This window comes from Canis lupus, chromosome 3 (genome assembly GCF_003254725.2).
Source record: "Canis lupus dingo isolate Sandy chromosome 3, ASM325472v2, whole genome shotgun sequence".
Taxonomy (NCBI): domain Eukaryota; kingdom Metazoa; phylum Chordata; class Mammalia; order Carnivora; family Canidae; genus Canis; species Canis lupus.
Window position 1 is genome coordinate 61,250,757 of NC_064245.1, and position 25,252 is coordinate 61,276,008.

Here is a 25,252-nt window from a genome sequence, read left to right on the forward strand (position 1 = left end):
TGTAAATATTATACTCATCTCTGCTGGCATTTTCTGAAATGACACTCAGAAACCATTTACCTAAGCTTGCTCAACTCCTGATAATGAGATACCATCATGCCGCTTTTGCTTATCTTAGAGGAACCTTTTCAGAGAAGAAAACATCACTTCTTTCAGAAGAAGTGGTAAAAACACCACTTCTTAGGTTTAAAATTTTTTTTCTCTGAGAAAATTATTTCCATGTGTTTTTTAAAGCAATCTTTACATGAGAAGACATAATATCTACTGAGGAGTAGCTTCCAAATTTGACAAGCTGAATTTCAAATTCAAAACAAAAGCATCAAGCAAACATCTCAGCCTTGATATCTAAACTTTTAAATAAAATTGCCACTAACAGAAAGGAGAGCTACATATAAAAATTCGTTTTAAAAATAACATTTAAGACACACAGTGAAAACTGCACAATAATCTTTTATGACCACTTCTGCAAGCTTCTTTGCAAACTAAAATTCTAAGGAATGACTGCTTCATTAAAGCATTTCTGTACTAACGACTTCCAGTCTGTGCGCTTACCTGAGACCAGATGTGAGCAGACTGTGTGCCAACGGCAATGGCATTTAAAAGCTTCTCACATTGCAAAAAAAATAAAAAAAATAAAAAATAAAAAAAAATAAAAGCTTCTCACAAGAAACATAAATAGTGGTTAACTGCAAACCACTGTGCACCAGTGGCCAATCCTACCTAACACTGCCACTCTCAATAGCCCAGTTACCTAAAGGCCAGGGAGGGGGGATGACATAACCACATCATACTCTTCACTGGCAGCACAAATTGAAAAAGTCATCAGACAGGTTTTTAAATAAGACACAGCATAAATGGCACACACAGAAACCCATTTATCAGTATGTGATTAGAAGATTCACAAAGTCCCTGTGACTACAGCAGAGCCTGCTAAATGAAGAGGCAGGCAGCGAATTCCGAAGGAGATCACCTACGCAAACACCCTCATACCTGAAGCTCCTTCTCTAGAAAGCACGATGTGTTACATCAGAGCCCTGAAGAAAGGTGTCAGGAAAGGGCACCCCCCACCCCACACTGCCAACGTTAGGACACACGCAGCGCGCATACCTGGTTATGGTGCTGACGGAGAAGTGAGATGGAGGCTGCGCCTCGTGCATGAGGAGCTTCAGGTAAACACTGCTTTGATCTCGCGCCACAGCCACCACGGGGTCAGCTTGCCCTTGGTCGCACTTATAAAACAGCTTTGGGACAAGCCTAACAGAGAAATAAGGTGTATTTACTGACAGAAGTCTATGAAACTCACCTGTGATTCCCCACCCTTCTCTGCTGAGGTGGTTAGGCCTGAAGGACAGAACAGCACCTGCCACCCTCATGGGGCTTTCCAGCACACAAGAATGGGGCTTCTGGCCATGGGACCAATCACCTGCACACCAGTCACACCAACCCCGAAATAACTAGGTGCTGTACTTGCTTTTTGTCTGCCGTACAATTACGTACTTTTCTCTACATGTGATAAAATGCTTTGATTTCAAGTTCTCTTTCTAGTCATCTTGAGCCAGATGAACAAGTACATGAAGCCACTGTCCATGGAAAGTACTGAGCACAGGGCAGATCTGAACGCCAGGGGCTGGCCCTTACTCGCTTTTGCAATTTTGCCTGCAAAACCATCACACACATTCCCAGACGGTGAAGCTCTAGCTAAGGACCCTCACAAATCTAAACTCAAAAGCAGAACACAGGCAACATTTCCTAAAAGAACAGAAGGGTTCATTTCTGCAATCGACACTGGGCATATTTTGCATGAGTGTACTCATACACTTGTGGACAGGGCTCAGAACTTTTAGAAAAAAATCAACTATTTTATCACATTTGTTTGCAAACTCTAGTATCTTTAATTAAAATCTCTCTGCTGTGGAGATATGGTCATAAGTACAATTTTTTCTAATGTAAAATAAATGGTTATCATTTGCAGAAAATGGTAAAGGTCTAAAATCATTGATTAGGCAAGTCATACAAACCCAGTTTAGTGCACGAAAAGGTACACCTCACATGTAATCAAAGAAATATGCAAATGATGATGAAAACAGAAAAGATATACATCAAAATGGAACTTCAGTTTTGCATAGTCTGATCACAAAGATTTTTATTTCCTATTTTGTATTTTCCCTAAATTTTGTTCATAAATGTGTTACTTTTAAAAGAGAAGTTATTTTAAAAAGAAATACCCATTTCTGCCTCAACAACTGACACATGTTCAACCTTTTTTGAAATATTTGTTTTGGTGAGAAGAATCATATTCTGGTCGTTAAGAGTAGAGACTGGTATGTTTCCAGAGAACCAATTTCACAGTACCAAAACCCATCAAAAATCCACTTCTAGGTACTGACCCAAAGGAAGTGAGAACATATGTCCACACAAAGTCTTGTGGGCAAATGTTCAACCAACACAATTCATAGTAGCCAAAAAAGTGGAAATAATATCAATCATCTGGTGAATGGATAAAGAAAATACAGTATCACCCACACAATGGAACACTATGCAGCAATAAAAGGAACACACTACGGGCACACACAACAGCAGGGATGAACCTTGAAAACCAAGGGAAAAAAGCCAGAGGCCAAAGTCCATCTACTGTATGATCCCATTTACATGAAATATCCAGAAAAGGAAGTGGATTCATGATTGCCTGGGGCTGGGAGTTATTGCAAACGGGCACAAGGGATCTTTCTGGGGTGATGGAAATGTTCTAAAACTGGGATCGTTGATGGTTACACAATTTTGTAAGTTCACTATAATTAAATTGTGTACTTAAAATGTTAAGGGATCTTAGAAAATCATACTTCAGTAAAGCTATGAAAAACTTAAAAAAACAACAAAACATCAAAAAAGCTTGACCTAGTAACCCAACTTACAAGAATTAATTCTAAGGAAAAAATGTATATGTAAACGTTTATGTATAACAATATTTATGAGCATTATTCATTATTTAAGTCAAAGAAAACTTAATAGCCAACCGAATAATATTTATATAAAAGTTTGTCACAACTACAGAATACTGGCCACTAACTAAAATTTCTTTTTCTGAAACAGTATGTATAGCTTTCACTGATCTCATAGTGTATGACACGTCACACATTTCAGTACTAAAATATAAACATTATGTGAATACAGGGTGCTGCCCTAGACATCACTGGTGGTTACAATTTCTTTTTTAGAAGAGTCTGATAGCAGGAAGACGTAATAACATAGTATGTGGAAATGATCAGATCACAAAATCGCATGTACACATGGCCCCAAATTTTTAAGAAGAGACCTGTACACAGGATATACCTCAACATATTCACAGTGATATCTCTGATGGCAGAACTGAAGACGATTTCTATTTTCTTCGTGTGCTCTTCTCTATATTTCAAACTTCTGACAAGGAAAGTACATCACTTTTACACTAGGAGGCTACACTGTTTTGCAGTTTTCACCCTCACTTTAGACTTGTGCATGGTAAATAGTCTCTCTTCTGATGGTTTCAAAGGAGCTGAAAGTGAGCACCCAGGATTTGGCAATGCTCACCTACTCTCTGGATGATCCAACTCCCTTCCTCTTACTGCTTTAGTGCTTCCACAATGAAAAGTGAGCGAGAAAATGCTTGGAAAATACCTCATTAATGCCGCTGCAGCAACATGCCGCACTCTGGGGTCCTCATCCCCAAGCAGATAGATGACAACATCATGGAGCACTCGTTCTTGTAGTTTTAAAAGCTTCAGAGAAAAGTATAACAGAAATAGATAAAACATCTGTATTTAACCCAATTTCAGGTAAGATATTTTGGAAGGCCACTGAGTAAGAGCTCATGATCACTAGTCTTAAACTCACATACACAATCACAACTGTCACAACCTGAATCCCGGAGTCCATCTGGTACAGAGCACACTCAGAGGAGACACACACCCCTAGGAAAGTGCAACTCCTAGCAGTTACGACACAGCCTCATAAAAATGAACTGCTTACCCCTGTGTAATGATGAGTCCCTCTGTGCAGGTTTTCTGCTTTTGTCTCCAAAAAGCTCACCAACCTAACAAAGGAACATTTTTAACACAAAACAATTTAGTTACTCCACAAACACCCAGTGTCAGCCTGCCAGACCCTGATGGGACACAGAAGGCAGTGGCGGGGGTTGTCCAGCCACCGGGGAAGGCCGGAGAGGTAGCACCTCTCAGACCCACAGAAGGACAAAGGTTTTTAAGTAAACAGACTTCATATTCCTCTCCTCATTTCAGACTCAGTAAACCATTTTTCTTCAAAATAAATATCAATATCTATTATTGTGAAAGACTCTGAGCGGCCTGGGATTCCTCGCGCCCGCCACACAGGGTCCCTCTCTATAAGGCAGAGCTGAGAGCAACCCCTAATCCACAGAGATGTTATGTGGGAGAAAGTAACTAACCACAGAAAGCACTAACCCCTGAGCCAGGCACATAACAGGCACTTTGTAACAGTGGCTTGAAAAATACTGAAATGCCTAAATACTAAAAGAAATTTCCCCTTCAAAAAGAAAGAACTGAAAGAAAACATCTTAAACCAAACTTACTCTTAGAAAATGAAAAAGGCATCAAGTTATTGTTTAATTGCAGTGAGTATAGCTGGGCTCTGTGATCCAGGTTCAGTACAAAGAGGAGGAAGTTCCCCTTCACTTACAAGCAGAAGTGATGTAAGTTTGAACGTGCTTGTTCTCGCCATCCAGAACCTTCAGATGACTAAAACCACGAGAGAGACCTACTACTCTACCTGTGTTTTAAGATCCCAAGCACAGAGCAAGCTGAGAAAGCGTCAGCTCTCCACACCACCCACACTCCCGACTCACAGCTTACTTGACAACCATCATGAATTAGTATGTGAAGCAACTGTCCCGGCCCTTTCAATATTCCTAGTTCAAACTCCCAAACAGCTTTGGTTTCCTAACCTCATGAACCTGATTCACTTACCGAAAGTCAATCTCTGCAAGAGTTTCCAAGAGCTCCGTCCTCACCAACCAGTAGGAACTATCCTTTAGGGTCAGCACGTTGGTGATCAGCTGTAATCCCAATTCACTATAGCTACTGCTGCAGAGACTCATGACACAGTGCTGGAAGACAAGACCACCAAGGAACGGCATCAGGGTCAACCCTACACCGTCACTGCTGCCTCACAGTTACGACATCACGCCTCCATACCCGATTCTTCCTCTTCTAACTGCAGCCGGGATGTTGCACTTTTCCTCTCAGAAATGTCATTAACTCAAGTTTAAAACTAAACGTGTCCTCTTCATATCACCTTGTTTCTTTCTTCCCTTCTTCCTCCCATTTCTGTCTTGGTCATGGCCTCTACTCCCAGACACCAATTTCACGACCATGTATCAGTGGTAAACCACTCCATTCTGAAACAAGTCTCAGACCCAGGGCCAACTCGGGACCCCTGTCCTTTGCTAAGTGGCCGTGTACTCTTCAGCCCACTGTGATGGCACAGCTCCCGTGGCTGCACCCTTCCTGCCCCTCTGTGCACATGCAGGCACTTGCACACAGCGTGTGCAAGCTGACTCCAGGTCAGCAACCTGCCATGCTGTTGGCATACTTTCCTCTGCTCCCAGAGGGACGGACCACCTGAAACCTGGCAAACATTTGGAACTAAGGAACAATTCTGGCCATGAAATTGTGAAAAGGGAAGGTATCCTTTGTTTTTTATTTTATTTTTATTTTTTTTTATGATAGTCACAGAGATAGAGAGAAAGAGGCAGAGACAGAGGCAGAAGCAGGTTCCATGCCCGATGTGGGATTCGATCCCGGGTCTCCAGGATCGCGCCCTGGGCCAAAGGCAGGCACCAAACCGCTGCGCCACCCAGGGATCCCAAAGGGAAGGTATCCTAATTAATTTGACAACTATTAGGTTTTTGCTTTGATTTTTACTGGTTAATCTTTACTGTTTTTGATTGGCCAGTAGTGATTTACAGAACATCTGATCTACAAAGATTCGCCACACTGCTGTGTCAAGGCTGGAGGCGCTGCACAGACCTCACACAGAGGTCACTAAATAACCTCACAGCTCTCATTAACTCAGCACTCTATGGGCCTGGGAGCACCAGTGGTGTCTAATTCAACAGGTTTTATGCTTCATGTTAGCAAGGTGTAAAGCAAGATCCTTTAGGAAAGGAGCATTTCAAACAAATACCCTGAGTATTAAAACTTATGCTACACTCTATTAAATAAACCTTTCTTGGTAATGCTTTCTGCAACAGAGTCGTGGACACATCCAACTGTTTACTGTTGTTCACAGCTTTAGAAGGTCTACGAATATTTAGCATTAAACCCAATTTTAATGGTAACAAAGGTAAAATTTCCACTAATCAAAGAATTGATTTTCACAAAAGATTATACTTACCCTCACAGCTGTACAAGCCAACTTGCAAGTAACAGAAGATTCATCCTTCAAAGTTTTCTGCAGCAAAGGAACACAGTCCGCCAGAGAAAATGTACTTCCTAACCAGAAGAGCAAACAGCGCCTTTATGCAAACTTGAACTACAGAGTTCTACCTAGGAAATACACTGCAAGTTCTGCCATTACCTGTCAGGGTCCTGACGGTGCCCATCCAATCTCCCACCTGGAAGCGGGATCTGCTGAGGATAGAGGAGATGAGGGTTCCGCAGAGAACGGCTGTGGCTCCTCTGACTTGGGGGTCTCCATGGTCGATGTAGTTCAGGATGTCTGACACATACTGCTCCTCTGTAGAGATAAATTGCCCAGCCACTGTACAAGCCCCTACCATCCATTTTCTAACTCAGAAGAAAAGTTTAATTCTCAGGAAAGGAAAAAAAAAAAAAAAAAAAGGTGAGGGAGGATTCCAAATCTAGAATATAGATTTGGTAAAAAAATATCATGGGGTTTAAAGATTCTAGATTCATCATAGCCTTGACATCACTTCAACACAATAGATGTTCTGGATTATAATTCCAGGCTGCCAGCCAATAATCAAAATTCCAAGATTTCACTTAAAAAAAAAAAAAAAAGATTAGAGAAACTCAAACTAGTCCACACTTACCTAATATGAATTCAAAAGCACAAGTGTGTCCCCTCGCCCAAAGAAAGGGGGAGAACTCGGGAGGGTAATTTTAGAAGTGGGGTTCCTCCCCCATTTACTCCAACATGAGAGAATGTCCCAGAACGTGTGCTACAGGAGCCTGGATCTGCTGGTGCTCTGCTGGTCTCGGGTCGCACTTGTCTCTGAGTGTGAACATCTGGCCTGGCTGAGTGTGACCCAAAGCAATTTTGATTATACACAATTTGTGCTTTTGGTATAAATCCAATATGTATGTAAACTGGCTCTTATGTTCCCACATTTCTATTGTTTCATCATGTGTGTTTAAACTAAACATTGCATCTACAGGGAGTCCAAAAAACAAAAAACATTACGATTTATGTGCTTTATATACAGCTACAACACAGTTCAAAAATGCCACAAATTAACTCAAAAAATATTACTCTAAACTAAAATAGCCAAGATGATCTGAAATAGTTTTCAAAGCAATGGTTAAACATGAGGAATAGGCTGTGAACTTGTAACATACCAGGGTATTCCATGGTGTCAAGAGGTACTTTATAAAGTTTGCTGAAGAAAGATTCAGGATGAAGGGCCACAGCAGCTCCAACACAGCTGAGTGCCAGTGCCTTCACACTGACCCGCACGTCCCTGTCTGGAACCAAAACTGCAAGGAAGGCAGCAAAGTGACCTTCAAAGTGACAGACATCTAGTTTCCACATAAACAAAACAAGACCCAGGAACCCAGCTCCCTCATCACTCCCTCCTTCTCCCATCAGTGAAAAGGACCACCGCTCACCCCAGACTCTACTCCCTCCCTCTGCTGCGGTGATGAGGCACCAGTCACCAAGTTGACCTTGAGACCTAGGCACTTCCCTCAGCTCTGTACTTGCTCTGCTATACATACCATTTTTCTCCCCAGTCAGCAAAAATGACGCACACAGGAGGCGGACACAATGGACAAGAGGAACAGAATCATCATCGGTAGACTGTCCTATGTCACCTTTGATCCGGCAAGGCTACAACAAAGAAATGGACACTTTCTTATGATCGTTTGTCTTATGATCAAGGAACCACTATAGTCACTCGTTAGTGTGTTCAAAAAATAGGTCCAGAGCAGCAACTATGCCAGGTGCTGGGGACAGAGATACCTATCTCTGTCCCACGAAAGCCTGGCCTTAGACCATGCTGGAACAGATCCAGAGTGGTCAGAGGCAGCTACACTGTAGGGTCACGGAGACTGTGGCGGGGAGAAGTCCAATGCATGTGTGTGTGGGGGGGGCACCAGCACTCAGGAGAGGCTGCTGGGAAAGGACAGCACGAACCACCATCTACACAAGGGGAAGCACTCAGCCACAGGCAAGAGCCCTGGGAATGCCCAAAGCAGAAATGGCACAGACATATCTGTGCCTGAGCAGGACTTGGAAGGAAGTGCAGAGACTGGGCAGCTACAGAGGGACTATGGACAATTTCTCACCCTCGGGGAATTTAGAACTGAGAAGACAAGACACTTATAGGCAGTAAGCAATAGAGAGAGATTTTATAGACAATTCAATGGATAACTCAACAACAACAAAAAATTCCCAAACCTGATTAAAAACCGAGTGAAGGGCTTGAACAAACATTTCTCCAAAGACAACATACAAATGGCCAGTAAACACAGGAAGAGATGTTCCTCCATCACTCATCATTAGGGAATGCAAGTCAAAATCACAATGATCTACAACCTCACTCCCAGTAGGATGGCTACTAAAAAAAAAAAAAAGGCCAGAAAATGACAAGCCTTGGGCGAGGACATGGGGAAAACTGGAACCCAACATGTTGCTGGTGGGATGCAAACCGGTGCAGCTATCAGGGAAAGCAGTGTGCACGGATCTCGAAAAAAACTAAAACTAGAACTACCCTATGACTCTGCAATCCCACTTCTGGGTGTATATCCAAAAGATGCCTACATGCCAGGTTCCTAGCAGCATCACTCATAACAGCCAAAAGACAGAAGCAACCCAAGTGCCTATCAACAGATGAACAGAAAAACAATATGTGGTCCATCCACACAGTGAGGTATTACTCAGTCTTATGGAGGAAGACACTTCTTACAACATGGATGAACACTGAGAACATTGACCAAGTGAAACAAGCCGGTCACAAAAGAACAAAGACTGCCTGGTTCCACTTAGCTGAGCTTCCCCTCGAATAGTCACATATAGACACAACGCAGATGGTGGGAGCCAGGGGCCAGGAGGAGGAAAGATGGGAAGTTTGTGGTTAATGGGGACAGAGCTTCAATCTGGGGAGATGAAGAGCTCTGGAGATGGAGGGTGGTGATAGCTGCACAATGTGAATGCACTTATGCCATGGAGCTGTACACTTCACATGGTTACAATCATAAATTTTATATTTTATGTATTTTAAAACTATAAACAATCAAATGAATAATTCAATGAATAAAAACAAGAAATGCTCCAAGACTATGCACGACCATCAAATGAATGGCCCAAAAAATCAGGGGAGACAGGAATCAGTACAAGACAGATTTGTCTGAGAAGGACTCTCAAGGAGGCAGAACTCCAGGTAGTTCTCAAGGATCTGGGTAGTACCAGGAGGGGCAGAAAAGAAGAGCACACCCAGGAAGGGGTTGATATTTAGGGGGAATAGCGGAGTAGAAGCTCAGAGATGGGAAAGCGAGGAGCACAGCAGACAGGAGCCAGAGTGATTTTAAACTCTCACAAGAGCTCAGAATGCCAAGTGGTCTCATGCCCAAATATCTCACCTTGTTTTCTTGATCTCCTGTTTCGGTAGCTTCATCTCTGGAGACAAACTTGTCTATACTGCTGTCAGAGGGCTGCCTGCTGTGGCCCATGCTTTTCAATAAATGTGCTTGCTGAAGGGCTTCAAAATCAGAGAAATCAAGATTGAGTGACAAGTTTCTAGTTCAAGAAATCAATATGCATATTTACACAAAGTCCACATGAAAGTTCAGGATTTAGAACAAAACCAAGGACAATCATTCCTCAACTAACCTTCTGCATTTGCTATTTACAGCTCAGAAAACAAAGCTATCTAAAGATCTCTTCCTGGAAGCTAAGGTAAAACAGATGTCAGGTTGAAACCAGACCATTCCACAGTGCACTGCTGACGTCCACATACCAACTGAAGAGGTTCTGAAAGCATCTGCATCTTCATCTGGAAGAATGCCTGCGGTTTCCTCATCCTCGTCCTGTGGCTGTCCAATCTGCATCCCCGAATACTGGCTGTCAGCACCATCTAACACCTGCACGGTTCGAGAGGGGCCGGTGAGGGTTCTGAAGGGACACCACCGAGGGACAGACTCTCCCACATGGAAAGGTAAAGCCAGAAACCACACGGACCACATCTTGTGCACTCACACAAAGGTCATTTCCTGAAACGCACAATAGGCATGCGTATCAGTGATCAAGCTTCACTGATCACACACTGCTACTACATTATAAAGAGCTTTACAACTATAAACATGCCAAAGAAATTCCAATCAGAAAATTTCTCGTGATATTAAAAAAAAAACCTCTAAACAAAAATTTTTATCTTCATAAACAAGTTTTACAGTAAGTCAACAATGAGGAACATTTTTTAGACAAACACCTAGCACGTCAGGTTAGCTTCTAAACTGCTAGGACAAATCGACATACAATATGCCATAGATTTAGCCTTAAGCTTGGATTATGATTCCATATTGCAAGATTTTTCACATTCACTTGAAATCCCAGGTAATTTACTTGGAAAACTGAATGATAAAAACTCTATATCTTACTAATTACTGAAATAAATTCTGTATCATTAAGAAGTCAGTCCAAAATCCTTAGAATAAAATACACCAAGCTACATGTTCAAAATCAACCAAGAAAGAAATGATTTCTTCCACTCTCCCAATTAGTTTATCAAAAAATCCTTACCTCGGTTTAAAAAAAAAAAAAAAGATTAAAATGAGCAATTTTACAATAAAAAACAATACTTTTTGAGTATTTTACTACAATGCATCACTTCCCTTAATCTTTGTACATCTTAACAGCATTAAGTACTGTCACCCTCAATATATGGATAAGAAAACTGAGGCAAGAAGGGACACAAGCACTCCTAGATACACAACTAGGAAATGGCAGAGCCAAAATTCTCATCCTGGTGGTTCCCAGCAGCAGCCCCTTGGCCACCGTACTGGGCTGTCTCATGAGGATATTCCCTATCCCCTTCACTTTGTTTCTTTTTCTCTATGGCATTCATCACCATCTGACTACATATTTGTTTAGTGAATGATTATTAGCTCATTATCTGCCGCCTACACACATGCACACCCATGGCCTAATGACCAAACCTGGCCCATCTATTTCTGTAAATAAAGTTTTATTGGAATACTAACTTGTTTACATATAGTTGATAGCCACTTTGACACCACAATGGCAGAGAGGAGCACACGACAGAGTATGTATGGCTCAGAAAACCAAAGATCTTTGCTGCCTGGTCCAATGTGGAAGAAGTGTCTTGACTCCTACCCTAGAACATCAGCTTCATGTGAGCAGTTTTGCATGTGTGCCCTCTACTTCATCTGAAGCTTGTGAACAACCCTTGGAACTTAATAGGCACTCAATATACTTGTTCAGGAAAAATATTAATGATTATATAACAGACATGGAAGCACCTCATACACCAGAACTTCACCAATGTGGGAATTATCAAGGGAAGATGCTCGTTCTCTCTATGGGCCTGAGAGACCTGCAGAGGCCCCACTCCCAGCACTGTTACCCAGTGAATAACAGGGTGATTTTCAAAGACTGAAAGTTTTCAGAACTTATCGTCCTTCATTCCTATTTCTAACAAATCCACCAGAAATCATCCATGGAAGTTGGTGTAATAAACACACAACAGAATCTCCCCTGACACACTTAACACACTGCTACTGAGCCAGCACTATCTATCCCAACCTTCTCTTCTCCCTGCATACTGGCTAGAACTTGTTCACCCTTTCCTTACTTAAAATCCTTTCCCACTGTTCCAATTATCTGTCTTCTAGTTAAAAACTTCAACTGTGAACCCACTTCTCTACCCAAGGAACTGTAAACCCACATGGCCATCAGAAACCACATCCATGTGACACCCTACAACTGCTCAGTAGGGACATGCAAGTGTTTTATCCCATGATTTGTCATTCAATCCTTCTGCATTCATCCACATTAAAAAAAAATGTTCTTAATAAAATCTATTAAATAGTAGCAGAACACTTAATATTACAAATTGTTTTTTAAAAATAGTGTGTTAAACTCTGTATCACTTTTAAGTGCCTCTTGTCCACTAGCTCAGAGACCAGAAATACTTAAACCCATGTTCTATAAGATAGGTTGCAGAAGGTTTTGAAAAGCCAAAAAATGTTAAAATAATGCACATTAATGTTTTTAATTACAGTGCATTAAGACCACAGACCTGTTGATAAGCTCCTTACAGATTTTTTAAAATAACAATTTAATCTGTGCCCAGTAAGTTCTTAAAAAATTTAAAATGCACCCAATTTTAGCAAAGTTCATATCATCAACTAACCTAATTTCTGACCTCCATGGTCAACACAAATGACATTTAGCCATTTCCTTTAGTGAGGGTCTCAAAGATGGGATTGAACTCCCCATTAATGACCTGAGCTAGTGACCTCTGCTCTCTTATTAGCAAGTTAGATGGGGAGAGGAAAATAAGCAGGAGGGTCTAGTCTGGGCCTGTAGGCAAGACTCCTCCTACCGACTTACAATTTCAGAACTGTCTGAGGGGGTCACAGCTGAATCCGGCCCTTCAGTGGTGGTCTGGGAGCTGTCGCTGACCGGGGAGGAGGCCTGGGTGCCATCGTTCAGGTCCATGGCTGGGTCCGACGGGACAGCACTGATCTGGCTGGAGCTGTGGCTCAAGATGTCCTCCTCATCCCCATCGGTGGCAGCACTCGCCAGGTCACAGCTGGTCAGATCCACTGAGTCTGGCTGCAGTGTGTGCTGTGACCGGGGCTGCTCGGTGATGATGTCATGCCCCACGGAGTCGGTGGCTGAACTGGCAGAGCCAGGAGTAGAGACCCCGGAAGAGGCAGCCAGCTCACCACCAATCTCACCCTTGACCGAGGCTGAAGACAAAGAAATACTCATTCCTCAAAGGGCCAGGAAAAATGTTCAACAGGGAATCAATGTTTACAAAACATTCACCCCAAAATTCACTGTACCAAATGTTTTAACTGCAAAAAATCACGAAACATAGTGAAAATATGAACTAGTAAATTTCAAAAGACAAGAGGGCATCCTTCAAAGATACTAAAATTGCTTTTTACTGTATTCTTGACTTACCTTTTACTCTATTACCATGTCATACTCATAAAATAAGGATTATAAGATGTTTTCTAAATGCTATGAGTATTCTCAAATGGTATTTCACTGTAAAAATTGAAGTATGCTCAGTAACATTACCACTTCAAGTCCTTGAACAACTACACCAGCCTCAGCTTGGAGCAGCACAGAAAGATTTTCACAATCCACAGGCCACCTGGTCAGACACAAGTGCCCAGGCCCTCTCAGCAAGCAGCGCTCAGAAACATCAGAAAGTCATCATCTCTTGGACGTGGGGTTTCCTTCTCCCCAGACCCTGTTCAAGACTTCTAAGCCAGTCCTACCTTCCTGTAGGGCAAATATGCAGCATGTTTTCCTAGTTTAGTTTTTAAATTCTCATTAAAAAAATCCGAACACTACATAAATATCACTACAAATAGATCTATACAAGATGTTAGCAGTGGTCACTCCAAGAGGCCACTGGGTCAGTGAGCACTTGAGCTTTAGAATTTTTTTTTTACTTTTGTAATTAAAAAAAATTGATTTCTTTTTATAAAAGTAAATAATCACCACTGGAATTATTTTCCTTCCCAAATACTTTAATCTTACTTTCAGTTGTTTAAAAATATTCTTTTGCATAAGACTATACAATCCAAATCACTCTCACTTAATTCAATTATTATCAATGCCTCTCTCATAAAGTGAATAAAGAATCTGTAAGGAGATGTAAATTTCTTTCAAGTTAAGCTATCCACAGACCATTTTTAATCCCATTTTCTCTCACAACCCATCAAATTCGTGAGACATTTACCTACCATCCCCTACTACACAAGAAGACTTACGCTCAGGGAATATAAACCTAATATTAAAAAAGCCTAAACCAAGAAAACTGCAAATACTCAATACACGGGGATACACACACACACACACACACACACACACACACGTCTCAAAGTAAATGTTCTGAAAGAAGTGTGAATGAGCCACCATCTGAGCAAGCTGGTTCCACCACTATCCCGAGGAGCACAGCCCCTCATGAGGGGCAGAAGGGAGGGGCAGGGAGTGAGCCCAGGCAGGAGGAGGGCACCACCGCCCCTCCCCAAGAGCTACCTGTGAAGGCGGGGCTGCTGCCCTCCGACCTGGACTCGGAGTCATCATCCAAGGCTGCCGCTTCTCCGAAGAGCACTTTCCCTAAGGGGAAATGACGTAGCAAGAGTCCTTAAGCTTGCTACAGGAAGGGCTTTGAAAATCAAATAGATGCATGTTCTAAGTGGAAAATCATAAGCATATTTAGTTCACTCTCATATGGTATATATGTTTTTATGCCTCTAGTGTGCTAAACACAAAGAATGCCAGGATATTATATTTAAATGTTATTAAAATAAAAAAACCTATATGGCACAAAGTTAAAAGCAATGATTCTCAAACTATAACACTAAGTATTTTAATAACTATTTACTGACTTAGACCTGTATTAATGTTGAATAATTTATATTACTATTTAATCTTAAAAGACTATAAGCTATGGCTGAGTCCAATTCTATTAGCCCTTAGGATATTCACATAGTATCTTCAATGGCAATCAGAGGGTAGACATAGCTACTGTGCACCTGAAACTAATGAAACTAATGTAACGCTGTGTGCTAGCCAACTGCAATCAAAATAAAAACTTAAAAACACAAAGAGTTCATACATAAAACTGTCACCCTAAAGGTCACTTCTACTCTGTTCTTTACGTTGCCAGATTCTATGGCTGATAATCAGAACATGAGGATCATAGGATCTAGAAGGATGGGATAATAGTTCATCTTTTGCAAAGCTGTAAAAATACAACTTCTTTACAGTTCTTCATTTCCAAGTTATATCAATTTATATTATACTGATAAGAAAAAAGGAGTCTTAGTATGATTTAATTGGACTAATTAAGTCATTATGGTTACATTACACATTAAGTCACTAAATGACATCCTAGATAATAATTATTGGCAATTTCCAATTTCTAACTTCACTACTTTTCAAGGAATAGGTCATAGGTATGATATGTCTAGAAATCTACACTGATGGCATTAAAGAGGGAAAAAAAGGCAAAGAAAAAGCAAAGGAAACCCAAAATCTAGATGAAATTAACAGAGCAACTTGGCTTATATAAGTAATAGGATCCTTCATTACAGAACAAGTGGTTTACCTTGAGAAACCAAGTAAAATTCTACCATGCACATGGTAGGTTAGTGAGAGCAGTCTCTGTGCTTGGAATCTGTCCCAAGGAGCCCTCCTCAAAGGGGTGCAAGGTCCAGGCTGCAGCCAGAAGGGCCACCAGGCTGCCACACTACCCCCTGCACTCATCTAGCATCAAGTTTGCTTTTATTTCTTACAGATTTGCAGATCTTAAGTGAACAACAAAAAAAGGATTTTGCAATTATAACAAATAAAAGCTTAAAAGCCACAGCTCTCAATGAAAAAAGAAAACAAAACCCTAGAAACACAAAAAAGATAGAGGATCTATCAACTTCCTATCCAGAAGGAATAGCTCATCTCAATGGTGGACCGCCCAGACAGGCAAGTGCAGAGCACCTCAGTCACCTGCCTGAATGGTCCCTTCCAGCTCCAGGAACAGAGAGGCTGACTTTTTCTGGAAGCCGGTAGCCTTCAAACACCCTGTGTTTCACCAAAATTTCACACTTAAGTGTAGTGCATTATGAGGACCAAAAAACGATGGATTCTAGGTTCTAGGAAATGTTAACCCTAGTCAAGGCTAGAATATTATTCCTGTTAAGGTCCCATTCAATACTGTAAATAATACTAGGCATTGGGTTCACAGTCATGACACAAAAAACGACTTGTATGTTGTGTATCAATGATACCTCAATAAATTCTTAAAAAGATTTGTCTTTTAAAATTTCAAACAGAAAATGGCAGCAATTCTTTCCTATGGATCCCAGACTGGAAAAAAAAATAATTGGTGCTGTAAAGTGCTCATGTGTACCAAAACTATCAGATTATAGATCAGAAACACTTTAATAAAAATTAATGGACTGTATCAGAACATTCTGGCATGTACAAAGCTAAATATGGCTGAAAAATTATCATCAGCCCAAATTAACCAAATAATTAACTAAACATCATTCTTGACCAATGATACACAAAATTCAGAGAAAAGGTAAATTACCTTTATAAAATGTAACAGTCTCTAAAGTAGGAGCAGGCGAACTACAGCAGGCCTATTTCAGTAAACCAAGTTTCACAGGAAGGAACAGCCATTAGCTGAGCATCACCCATGGCTGCCTTGCACCACAAGAAAGCCAAATAGTTAAGAGGCAGGAAAGTCCACAAGGCTAAACAGGCCCTTTACAGAAAAAGTTTGCCGACCCCTGACCTAAAGCATTAGAAATTTATGACAAAGTGATTTTTATATACAATTTTCAAGAGCTACCCTACAGAACCATTCAGGCCCATTTTCCAGCAATGTTTATATATACAATCGTTCTGTTGAGAAGAGGTATGGGAACAGTTGACAGCATTATAGAAATACAGAAAAGTCTGTGAGACTCAATATGAGAGTCTGATTTCTGAAATAATCACCTTTTTGTTTTCTTGAAAGGACAGGGCTGCATGAAGAACCCCCTCCAGCTGTAAATCACAGAAAATGACAGATGAAAGTAAGGTAATAAGCTGCTAAAATCCAGAAGGCATTTGAAAATCTTCAAAAAGCATGATTCAACTTTAAAACACAGAATGTAAAAAAAAATAAGTAAAAAATAAATAAAATAAAATAAATAAAATAAATAAAATAAAATAAAATAAAATAAAATAAAATAAAATAAAATAAAATAAAACAAAACACAGAATGTGTGAACATATTTCCACAGATGGTACATAAACACCTGCAACACCTGAGTCCTGACATACGAAAATTACACCAACATTCAAATGCACAGTTCTAGAGATAGGACCTAAAATGTCAAAGAAGTACAAATAAACTGCATTGAAAAATTCAAATTAAAAACATTAGAAATCTCAGATTGCTTGGTCAACTACTAATCAAATATAAATTTTCACTACAAACAATTATTAGTCATTAGTATTTCCAACCAAGTATTTGTACAGTATGTGTTCCAAGGAGAAAAGGATTCTGGAGTACACAGAACTGTGGACAGGCATATTCTCACTTTCTGTCTGTGGTTCAGAGAAACATTTATGTTCAGACAGGCAGCAATTATGTCTTCAGTCAAACCCTCTAGGTTGTCAACACTGTTGAGTAAAGGCCATGCAGTGGGTGCGTTGTGCTAAATCAACCACACGCCACTGGGCCCAGGTGAAGTCTGGAGTCCGCCAAGGCCACAGAAACCTGTTCTGTGCCAGATCCAGTTCTAGAGGCCGTGCTTCAGGGATCCCATCTACTCCAGCTCTCAAGGGGCTGGAGGAACACCAGCGGTCACTCTGTAGGGCAGGGCCCCGTGGAAGGATGAGGGCCCAGCCCCCAAAAGCATAAAGAGCAACAGCGGGGTAGAGGGGTATCCTAGAGGCAGTGAGGACAGCAAAAAAAGGACCTCAAGGGCAGGAAGGTACTCTAAAATCCCCACAAGGACTCGAAGGCCCCATCTCTAGCCAAGTGCAAGTACTAAAGTTTTTGTTTCACCGTGGATGAGATGCCCCGTGGAGGCAGCCAAGCAAGAGTAGAGAAGCCAGCTTCTGAGGCAGGCTTCATTCTGCCACCTAACCTTGCACACTTGCGTCCTCCCATCTACAGACTAGGTTTCTGAGGAGGTGAACTTCGCCCTGCATGGCACCGTGCTGGCCCTGAGTTCACCCAGCAGGGAACATACCTAGGAGCTCCACGATGCTGCTGCTGCGGCTCCGGCACCCAGGCTGCTGCTGCGTGGCATTGAGCAGCCCGCCACCGGGTGTGCTCAGAGCCTGCAGGAGCTCGGGCGGGGGCGTGCGGAACAGCTGCTGCAGGAGCTCCAGCGCTCCAGTCACAGCGTTGTGGTCTTGGTGCTGAGTATAATGCAAGGTCAGTTCATAAACCTGCAAACAGAGGTACAAGTGTTATCCCCATGGTTTTTAAAATGTGTCCTAGGCTTTCCTGTTTTTGTTTCTAAGTCTTACGTTAGCCCAATTTGTGCCTCAATTTCTGCCCTAGAAATTTCTCCATCATGTCTCCCTATGTGGGCATAGCTTCCATGTTATTTTCTAAACTCCTGTGACTTTGTCCACTGTGAGATTAATTCCTTATAAATAAGAAGAGCACTTCATGTGAGGCAGCATGCTAATGCAGACCTCTGTCTGCCTAACTGGTGACGAGAAAACAGAAAATAAAGATCACGAATGTGGTAAGTATAGCTGGTCTCCTCCACAAAATCCAAGAAACACTTCCCTGAGCACCACAGAAAGTTTCCCAACATATTAAAGGTATTACGTCAAATTTTACTAGTGCTTTTAATACTATATTATATGAACATGCTGAACGCACTTTTTCTTTTTTTTTATTTAATTGTTTTTTAAAAAATACTTTATTTACTTATTTAAGGGAGAGGGAGAGCACATAGGACAAGAGTGGGCAGAGGAGGAAGCAGACTCTTTGCTGAGTAGGAAGCCTGAATCAGAGCTCGAACCCAGGACCCCAGGATCATGGCCCAAGCCAAAGGCAGACACTTCACCAACTGAGCCACCCAGGTGCATCTTATTTTATTTTTTTAGTAATCTCTACACTCAGTGTAGGGTTCAAACTCACAACTCCAAGATCAAGAGTCACAGGCTCTTCAAACTGAGCCAGCTGGGCACCTCCTTTTCCATTTCATTAGTGTTGCCCAATAAAATACTAATTAAGCATCTAGTTTGATTTGAATTTCAGATAGACAAATAATTTTGTGCATAACTATGTCCTGTGCAATTTCAGGCTTACTTGCACCCCCAAATTACTCATGATTTCTCTGCATTTCTAACTGGCACCCTGTATTAAAGTTAGGCAGGCCTACCTTTAATATCATAAAAGTAATACATGTTAAAACAAACAACAGTATAGAAGGGTATAAAATAAAGTCTCTAGGCAGCTTCTTTTACCATTTATGCCTCATTTTTCTGAGGGTGGCTCCTATAACCACAGGAGCTCCAGATCTGCAAACCACCGTCCATAGGCCAAATCTGGTCCAACACCTGTTTCTGTTTTCCTGGAACACAGCCACATCTTTGTATCATCTGTGGCTGCTTTCCTGCTGCACTGGGACAGCTCAATAGTTGGCTCACTACAGATAAAGGATGCCGCGACCCTCTCTAGATCTTTAACCATCACCTCTGTTAATCTACAAGAAGCCCTGAGACCTTCACAGGACCTATACTAGTGCCTGTCTGTGCACATGTACTCACATGCTGCATGCACCCTCAGACTTGACAAAGTAGTCTCTGTCTATAAAACTTCTTCCAACTCCCTGTGTCTGGTCAAGTCCCATTCACCAATCAGCATCAGCTCATAACTGAGCTTCTACAGTACACTTCCCTGACCCTGGTCATGCAGGGGCCTCCCCACCTTGTGCTCTTACAGCACCCTGCACCCACCACCTTACCACGTCAATTTAGTGACTACTTGCTTGCTTCTCCTGGGAGACCAATGGTCTCCAAAATCTCTGGACTAAGCAGCCTTTTTTTTTTTTAAACATCAGAAGAAAATTCTGAGCATACAATCCCAATACTTATGTATTTATTTTAAAATATTACAGTGATGGGCAGCCCCGGTGGCCCAGCAGTTTAGTGCCACCTTCAGCCCGGAGTGTGATCCTGGAGACCCGGGATCGAGTCCCACATTGGGCTCCTTGCAGGGAGCCTACTTCTCCCTCTGCCTGTGTCTCTGCCTCTCTCTCTCTCTCTATGTCTCTCATAAATAAAGAAAATCATTAAAAAAAAAATTTTCAGTGGCACTTGGGTTGCTCAGTTGGTTAGGCATCTGCCTTCAGCTTGGGTCATGATCCCAGAGTCCTGGGATCAAACCCCACATCAGGCTCCCTGCTCGGTGGGGAGCTTGCCTCTCCCTATCCTTCTGCTCCCACCCCCCACTCTATCACTTGCACGCTCTCTAACAAATAAATACAATCTTTTTTTAAAAGATTATATAAGCACTACAGAACTCAGATATCAAGTACATTATAAAATGTACACTAAATCTGACAAGACTATCTTGTTACCAATTTATAGGAAATACAGAGACAAGAAACATGTTAATTTACATAATGAGATGGCAAGTAATACATCAGACTGCCAGGAGTTTCACAGGACATTTTTGCCAACAAATGAACTCTAAGGGAAACAGGGATGGAAGGGGCTCTCAGATCAAAGAGATTCACAGTTCTAATCAACCAATCTTATTTGTATACTGAGTCCAAAAGAATCGAGGAAACACCTGACAGAGAATGAGCAGGTATTTATTTGATGTTAAGGAAATGTTTCTTTTTTTTAGGTGTGACAGTGGCACTGTCATTAAGTTTTAAAAACAAAGAGTTCTCACCTATAGAGATATATACCAGAATACTTACAAATAAGTTAATATAATGATTGGGATTTGCTTCAAAATAACACAAAAAGAGAACGAAGTGGGATTATAAGTGAACAGTTACATAACTGGCCCTTGAGTTGACAATTATTAACACCAGTGATAATGACTGAAGGCAGTTCACAATGCTATTCTGTCTATTTTTATATGTCTGGAAATCTCCATGGTAATAAAACAAACAACAAGGTAAAGATGAAATAACCTATTTTAAAAATATATTATTACCACTAGAACACCTGTTTTACTAAAGAAAACATTCAATAATGGTTTTTTGTGAGGGCAATATAATTAAGTGCCATATCTCATGGGAATGTCATTGCTTGTATCCTGTGAAGGGCAGCTGGGTGGAGCAGAACAGTCAGCCCCACCCCTGCTCGGTTACCTGCAATCCACCAGCACTCCCAGGGCTTCACCACACACCAGGAAGGATTCTACGCACTTTACAGATACTACCTGACTCAATGTTTAAATCATTAAATCATTGGGCAGCCCAGGTGGCTCAGCAGTTTAGCACCACCTTCAGCCCAGGGTGTGATCCTGGAGACCTGGGATCCAGTCCCATGTCAAGCTTCCTGCATAGAGCCTGCTTCTCCCTCTGCCTGTGTCTCTGCCTCTCTCTCTGTGTCTCTCATGAATAAATTAATAAAATCTTTAAAAAAAATCATTAAATCATTTTAAATTCATGACTTCTATATAAGAATTATTTTAAGCCACTTATAATTTTGCACCTACAAAATTTAGGCAACAGACACAACTCCAAGTCCATTTGACCCAAATACCTACAAACTACAATGTCGACAATATCCCAAAAGCAGAAAACAGAGTCAAGGCAGCCCTCTCAGGACCCCAGATTGTGTCTCGAGTCCTACATGTGCCGTGTGACCATCTGACTTACAGAAAGGGTGAGGGCTGCAGTAGCATCCAGTATATTAAATATGGTAAAAACCCTAACATTTTAAGCCAAATTCACAAAATCCAATTGCTTAAAATGCAGCTGTACTGTTTCAAGGTTAACAAAATAACCTGGATGAGCAAGCTGCAAAGAAATGAAATCAATTACTGAAGTCTGATGCAGATCACATTGTATTAGAATGCATACAGGGTTTCTCTATATTGGAAAGGGAAGTTTTAACATATTGTTCCTATACTCCAATGGACCCTGTCCCTAACTCCTTGGGTGTATACGTAGTGCACCAGACCACAGGTTCCAGGGGCAGACATCACACCCAAAATGCTCACCAATGTGTCCCCCAAGCACAGTGGGCACTCAGTAAATACTAAATGAATGAACACATTTCATGAGTCCTGGTTTTTACAAACAAGAAAACAGCATTCATTTTCTGTGCCAGGCTGTAGCCTAAGAGGCTTACATAATATTCTTGGTAAATTTTATTTTTTTAAAGATTTTATTTATTCATTTAAGAGAGAGAGAGAGCGCGCGCGTGCGCATGAGCACACACAAGCAGGGGGAGTGGCAGGCATAATAAGAGAGAGAAGCAGGCTCCATGCATGGAGCCCAATGCAGGACTTGATCCCAATACCTTGGGATAATGACATAAGCCAAACGCAGACACTTAACTAACTGAGCCACCCAGGTGCCCCTCTTGGTAATCTTACAAGAGATTACCTTCATTGTACTCTGATGTCACTGCCATCCAGAGGTCAGGACCCAAGATCTGACCCAGGTGGTCCATGGGCAAAGACCAAGCTCTTAAATCTCGGTTCTACCATTTCTCTTCCAATTTTTTTTATTTCTTCGAATGTCCATCATTTACATATAAGGCACTAGAATAAACCATGTGGCTCCTACCTGGATGAGTTGCTCTGTTGAGGGAGAGACTTCCAGTTCTTTCCGTGTCACTCCAAAGCTGCCTTTCAGGCTCGTGTCCTTAACCTGCTGCTGCAGTAAAGGCACCAGATACCTCAGTGTGAGCAGCACTCCAAGAATCAGGAGGGTAGAGTGTTCACCCTCAACAGGGACCAGCAAACCTGTAAGGGAGCAATAATATCTCTTAACATCATCGTCCACTTGGGGATTTGTGGTTTAATCTGTTTTTTTTTTAAGGTTTTACTTATTTATTCATGAGAGACAGAGAGAGAGAGAGAGAGAGAGAGAGAGAAGCAGAGAGACAGGCAGAGGGAAAAGCAGGCTCCATGCAGGGAGCCCGATGTGGGGATTCGATCCCAGGACTCCAGGATCACACCCTGGGCTGAAGGCAGGCGCTAAACCGCTGAGTTAGCCAGGGATCCCGTTTAATTTGTTTAAAAGAAGAGACCCATAGTTGAACTGTATTATGAGCTTGGTGGTAAGGAATAAAGATGGCACAAATATTACTGCAGGAAAACATACAGGTATCCCATCTTTAGGCCAAAATCCAAAGGGTAATCTTTGGGACGCCTGGGTGGCTCAGTAGTTGAACATCTGCCTTCAGCTCAGGTCGTGTTCCTGGGGTCCTGGGATCAAATCCCCTACATCGAGCTCCCCCCATGGAGGCTGCTTCTCCCTCTGCCTATGTCTCTACCTCTGTGTGTCTCTCACGAATAAATAAAATCTTTTTTTTTTTTTTTTTTTTTTTTTTAAAGGGTAATCTTCGCATCCTTAGTCAAGCAAGGCCCATTAGTGAGCTGGGCTGCATTCGAAAGTCAGGCAGTTCTTTCCTATCAAATACCCATATGGCCCTCAGCACTTGCTTGTGCTGATTTCCATACACTACTCCAAGTATAGGAGAAATCATCAGCAGAGAACCTGCAAAGACCCCAGGCTCCACTTCTGGCCCCAGGGTTTCATTGCACTCAGAGTCAGCACTTACTGCTGTGAAGTCTGCTGCATAAGGGCCAGGCTGAGGAAGGCGGGTGGGGCTGCACACTGCCTGACACGTGTCACCCTGCTAGCTGTCCTTGGGGACAGCAGCACCTACACTCCAGCACAGAAAAGGGGCCTTTTCCTTGTCATCACAAAGATCCAACATGGGCTCATGGCAGCCTTGACACACTTCCCATTCATTAGTGAGCCAGTGGCAAAGGGCCTGGGCTGGGAGCTAAGGGATTGCCGGATTTTAGAGAATATAAAAGACCTATCTCAGGTAAATGCTACAGACTCCAGCACACTGTGGGAGAAAATCACTAATATAGTTACACCTTACCTAAAAGCACATTTAGTAGCCAGCTGTAAAAATACTGTGTCCTTCTTGAGTGCTGGCAGATGCTCACTGCTGAGCCAGCTGCTGTCCGTCGAATGGTCGGGGAGCTTGACTTCAGATTCGCTATGAAAGCCTTTAATAGAACCTAGGGCAGCAAAAATCCAAGTAGATAAAAGACAAAACTCCTATGAAGCTTATCATGTTATTTCATAAAATTACTCCAAATTCTTACAGATTTTAGATTATAAACAACTAGACTTTCCTCCAGCTAAATAAAAGCACCCCAAATTTGGGATATTCCAGAGCAGTCTGCAAATATGTAGTCTATTTACTTCCTTACTGTAAGTAGAGACTTGCTCAGTATCTATGTCCTCTACCCAAAAGTGAAAACCTCAGTTTTTAGAAAAGGTGTACCTATAGCATTTGGGTACAGGGTCAGTAAATGAAGCCATGTAAAATAAAGGCAGTTAAAACAAAACAAAAAAAACACTCAAATAATGAATTCAAGGAGAAAAGAGTAGCCAACTAGAGCCCCGTCCCAGCCTGAGAGACGACTTGTAGACATGCTGCTAACGTCACTAACAGATGTTCTCTGGTCTGGAAAGCATTCAAATGAGCTGAGCCGCAACAGCAGAGCACCCATGAGTATTTTCCTAAGGAGAAAAGACTTGGTCACAGAACCTCCAGGATAAACCAAAGGTGATCAAGCTAGAATTCCAATGATGGCCATTTAAGTCTTAACAAAAATATCCAAAGAATGAAAAGGCGTGGGATGCCTAGGTGGCTCAGTCAGTTGAACGTCCAATTCTTGGTTTAGGCTCAGGGATTTGTGATCTCCTTGTTGGGAGATCAAGCCCTACATTGGGCTCTGTGCTCAGCAGGAGTCTGCTTCTCTCTCTCCCTCTGCTCCCCCTACCCCCACACTCTCATAAATAAATCAAAAAAAAAAAAAAAAGGAAAGAAAAGGCATGATCATCTAGCTTCATGTTTGGGAACTAGCTTACCTAAGAATGCCCATTTCCATCACCCTAAAAGCCATTCTGAGCAATGGTTTGGTCCCAATTACTGTTCAGCATGCACTGAGCAAAGAGAACTGGGCCTGGGACACCACTAGGGCCCCACCACTGAAAGAGGCATGACCCCAGGCAAATGAGCAGCACATTAACAGACAGGTGTTTGACTTATAAAA

The 25,252-nt window shown here is 41.8% G+C and overlaps 1 protein-coding gene across 3 annotated transcripts in view; it reads right to left on the reverse strand.

Annotated features, from left to right (window-relative positions):
- Nucleotides 1-25,252, reverse strand: part of HTT (huntingtin) — a 144,450-nt gene that overhangs the window by 86,291 nt on the left and 32,907 nt on the right. For 2 of the 3 annotated variants that reach the window (XM_025437992.3, XM_025437991.3), the window contains exons 7-22: nucleotides 24,067-24,208; nucleotides 22,734-22,912; nucleotides 18,207-18,408; nucleotides 16,963-17,010; nucleotides 14,494-14,574; nucleotides 12,826-13,187; nucleotides 10,211-10,334; nucleotides 9,834-9,952; nucleotides 7,971-8,082; nucleotides 7,593-7,730; nucleotides 6,592-6,750; nucleotides 6,409-6,506; nucleotides 4,980-5,119; nucleotides 4,006-4,069; nucleotides 3,655-3,755; nucleotides 1,108-1,254 (exon numbers count right to left, since the gene is read on the reverse strand). In XM_025437992.3, coding sequence (XP_025293777.1) covers nucleotides 1,108-1,254; nucleotides 3,655-3,755; nucleotides 4,006-4,069; nucleotides 4,980-5,119; nucleotides 6,409-6,506; nucleotides 6,592-6,750; nucleotides 7,593-7,730; nucleotides 7,971-8,082; nucleotides 9,834-9,952; nucleotides 10,211-10,334; nucleotides 12,826-13,187; nucleotides 14,494-14,574; nucleotides 16,963-17,010; nucleotides 18,207-18,408; nucleotides 22,734-22,912; nucleotides 24,067-24,208 — 2,216 coding nt within the window. The remainder of the gene's footprint in view (nucleotides 1-1,107; nucleotides 1,255-3,654; nucleotides 3,756-4,005; nucleotides 4,070-4,979; nucleotides 5,120-6,408; nucleotides 6,507-6,591; nucleotides 6,751-7,592; nucleotides 7,731-7,970; nucleotides 8,083-9,833; nucleotides 9,953-10,210; nucleotides 10,335-12,825; nucleotides 13,188-14,493; nucleotides 14,575-16,962; nucleotides 17,011-18,206; nucleotides 18,409-22,733; nucleotides 22,913-24,066; nucleotides 24,209-25,252) is intronic. The other variant, XM_049108566.1, reaches the window with a different exon arrangement.